Source organism: Humulus lupulus, chromosome 4 (genome assembly GCF_963169125.1).
Source record: "Humulus lupulus chromosome 4, drHumLupu1.1, whole genome shotgun sequence".
NCBI classification, from domain to species: domain Eukaryota; kingdom Viridiplantae; phylum Streptophyta; class Magnoliopsida; order Rosales; family Cannabaceae; genus Humulus; species Humulus lupulus.
The window spans coordinates 12,747,257-12,750,669 of record NC_084796.1 but is presented as its reverse complement, the minus strand read 5'-3'; the positions used below and the strand labels follow the sequence as shown (position 1 = coordinate 12,750,669).

The 3,413-nt window shown below is 34.2% G+C and overlaps 1 protein-coding gene across 1 annotated transcript; it reads right to left on the bottom strand.

Annotated features, from left to right (window-relative positions):
- Positions 1–737: 737 nt before the first annotated feature.
- On the bottom strand, positions 738–2,322 carry LOC133831904 (cinnamoyl-CoA reductase-like SNL6). The gene is made up of 4 exons (XM_062262309.1): positions 2,316–2,322; positions 1,885–2,036; positions 1,391–1,591; positions 738–1,282 (listed from the first exon to the last, which is right to left on the bottom strand). Exons 1-4 carry the CDS (start codon positions 2,320–2,322, stop codon positions 848–850), a joined length of 795 nt encoding a protein of 264 aa, XP_062118293.1. The 3' UTR covers positions 738–847.
- Positions 2,323–3,413: the final 1,091 nt, after the last annotated feature.

Below are 3,413 nucleotides of genomic sequence, written 5' to 3'. Positions count from 1 at the left end.
AGGCTAAAGGTTAGGGAAGTGGATGGTAAGTACAAAGTACCCAACACATTGGCTCCTATTTTGAAAACATTGCTCGATAGCTATGGAGGAGATCTTGGAGGCAAGGAGAGTTTGAGCCCAGCAATGAAGAGTGTAACTGCAACATTACCACTAATTGGCATTGACCAAATGTGTAGAACCAAAATTGAAGACGTCACGTGGGATGATCTTAAACAATGGTATTTTTATCTAGATGCCATTTATTGGATTGCTGGGTTTAAAGTTTGCCCATCCGTGTGGAATTTGAAACAGGATTTCATTCGAAAGTATTGGACTTTCAAAGTCATAATATTAAAACAAGTCTACAAAAATCTTATAGATGAGAAGGTTGAATATTTGAAAGCTGAATCAAAAAGATTGGAGGAGAATCGTGAGAAGTTCCAGAAGATAGACATAAATGACTTCTTGAGAACTACAGCTTTGCCGCGAAAGAAGATGGCCATCGATGAAGACTTCTCTATAAGCATTGCTTGGGAACTAAAGCACAAGACTGTTGGTGACAGTTGTTTTTTTGAGATTATAGATAAGGAATTCAGTTAAATATGTGTGTTTGTTTGTGTGTGTGCATCGTGTGCTTTCATTTTTTTTTCTTCATGTTTCTTTCTTTTGTTATTTTTTTCTTACTTTTGTAATTTCTCTACTGAAGCTAAGAATATGTAAAGTTCAGTACTTTACATATTTTCTTTTGAAACAACTAATACAGAAAGCTTTCTTGGTTCCATTCCAGTATCACAATTACCTGTTCTTTAATGGCATTTGAGTCTAAACTTGCACAGATCCTAAACATATAAGAAGAGAATCTATATAATTAGTGAAGCTGAACAAGACTATTATCATAGTCAACCATGAGTTTGTTTAGTTTCTTGTTTGTTATTCTCTGTTGGTATACTGACGTATCCTCCTCCAAAGTGGTGACATTGGCCGAGGAGGGCGGCGATAGCATACGAGCCAGCTCAACCGCATCTTGGTTGCAGTTGACTACGCGGTCGAAGCAAAGATAGCGTCCATAGGCAAAGCTATCTTCAAAAACACAGATGTGAGCGTCCACCACAAACTTGAGATCAATAGTCACCAGTACTCCATTTTCGTACATCTCAGCAGCTCCTTTCAAATAAGGGTTGGTGATTGTAAGGTGTGAGGCCATCAATAGCCCTCCATTGATGGAGAACATGTTCAATCCTCGGTCCATGGCCAGCGCCCATGCCGTCTTCTCGGCCAGGGTCTTCGATAGGGCGTGCCACAGCTGATCATTTGAAGTGAAAATATGGTTAAGTGTTGAATCAAGAAAAGAGTGAAAGTGAAATGGCTTGATTAGTAGTAGGACTTAGTATGGAGTAGTTAAGTTAGTTACCTTCAACTTTTTACAGAAGTTGATATCACTCCAATTTCGTTCATCAAAATCAGAAAAAATGGAAGTAGTATTAGTAAGGTCATCTCTCCAAATAACAGTAGTAATTGAAGAAGTGAAAATGACTTTGTGAATGGTGTCAGTTTGAGCACAAGCTTCCAGCACATTGTGAGCTGCTCTCACCTCAACCTCACCCATAAATTCCTGCACCACACACCACACAATAAACTCAAATAATTTTCTAATCCTTTCCAGACTGTACTCTCACTCACTCCTATTTTTGTTTATTTAATTAACAAACAATAATGGGACAGCCACAGGCCACAGACCAGCTCTCTCACCAATGATCTCATCAATTATTTATTATTATTATTATTATATTGATCAAATTACACTCCTGAACATGAGACTCTAACAAACAAAAAAACCCCTTCTACTAGATGGATCCAATCCACATGGTAATGAGTATAGAATATGAAGGAGATGGAGGAACTTACATCATTGGAGGGGTGATCAGAAGGAGGCTCAAAACAGTAAAACAAAGCAGAACAACCCTTCAATGCATCCATTATGCTATGATAGTCCAACAGATCAGAATGAAAGATTATGACTTTATTGGATTCAAAAGTCTGCACCAGCAATGGATCCCCTGCTTGATTACACTTGTAGAGTCCCAGAATTTACTTAGCTAGTTAGATAGTAGTAGTAGTAGTAATAGCTAGTATTAGTTATAGTATGTTCATTACTGTGGATTTTGGTTCAAGCCGGGACTTAGTTGGAAACTCCTAGCAATAGTTATGGATTTTATAAGTTTAATCTATAGTTTAAGAATATTAATTACAACATAAGGTTTGATTAATATTGCTGGTTATTAATATGATGATTATTATAACCTAAGGTTTAGATAGAGCCAATAGGATTATGACACTTGTCATATGCTTGATTATTAAGGAGTCATTATTTTAATAAGGGAAATATAAGACTTAGTCTTCACCAGAATCTGTTAGGAGCATGATATTTATTTAGATATTTAGACTCACAATTTTATTTATTTGTGATTTAGATATTTTATTTATTTGTGATTTAGATAATTAAATAGATTTTTCGTAACTTTAGGGTACTGTAACTTCTGACTTATTTTTGACCTAGTTATGTTATGAATTTCGAAAAATAGTATTTCTAAAAAGTTGTAGATAATTTAATTATCTTTCTAACGGTATAAAGATATTCTAAATCTAAGTCCTACAGATCCAGATACATTGATTTTACTGTAGGTTAGTTTAGAGTTACGGGATTTAGAAAGTTAGAAGATTTTTATTCCTTAGGATTCTATTTTAAATTTGGATTATAATTAGAAGATTTTTATTCCTTAGGATTCTATTTTAAATTTAAATTTAAATTTGGATTATAATTAGAAGATTTTTATTCCTAGAACTCTATAAATAGGACCTAACACCAAGCATTTTTCATTCATTCATCAAGCTAAGTTCAGAGGCTGCAAGTTGCTAGGTTATTGTGAGAGTGTAAATACTTGGGTTGGGGATTATAAGCTTAATCATTTTTAAGCTTACCAAACACTTAGGAAGTAAGGTTTATAACACATTTCAGTTCAAGGTTTAGATTGGTCATAAAGCATTCAAGGTATTCCAAAACTCTAGTTCATTTGGTATTATTTTCTTCAAGTTCTTATAGTTTTCTACTCAGCCCCTAACTTTATTCTTTATTCTTGGATAGGAAATCTAAGTTCTTGAACATAAGGTTTTTGGTAAGTATATTCTTAATGGTATAGTTCTTTCATTCTTTTCATCTCATTCTCTTTAGTATACTCACCCTTCCATTTATGGTTATTAGGAGTGTTCCAAAGTCCCAAAACTGTTCTCATATCCCTGTATTTTGGTAAGGAAAATAGGCTAGATCTTGTATGTTTGTATGTTATGTTATGTTTAATATGTTATGATAAGTTTATGTTTTTATATGTTATGTTATGATTTACCCTACCTCAAATATTAGACAGGGGACGTAGATG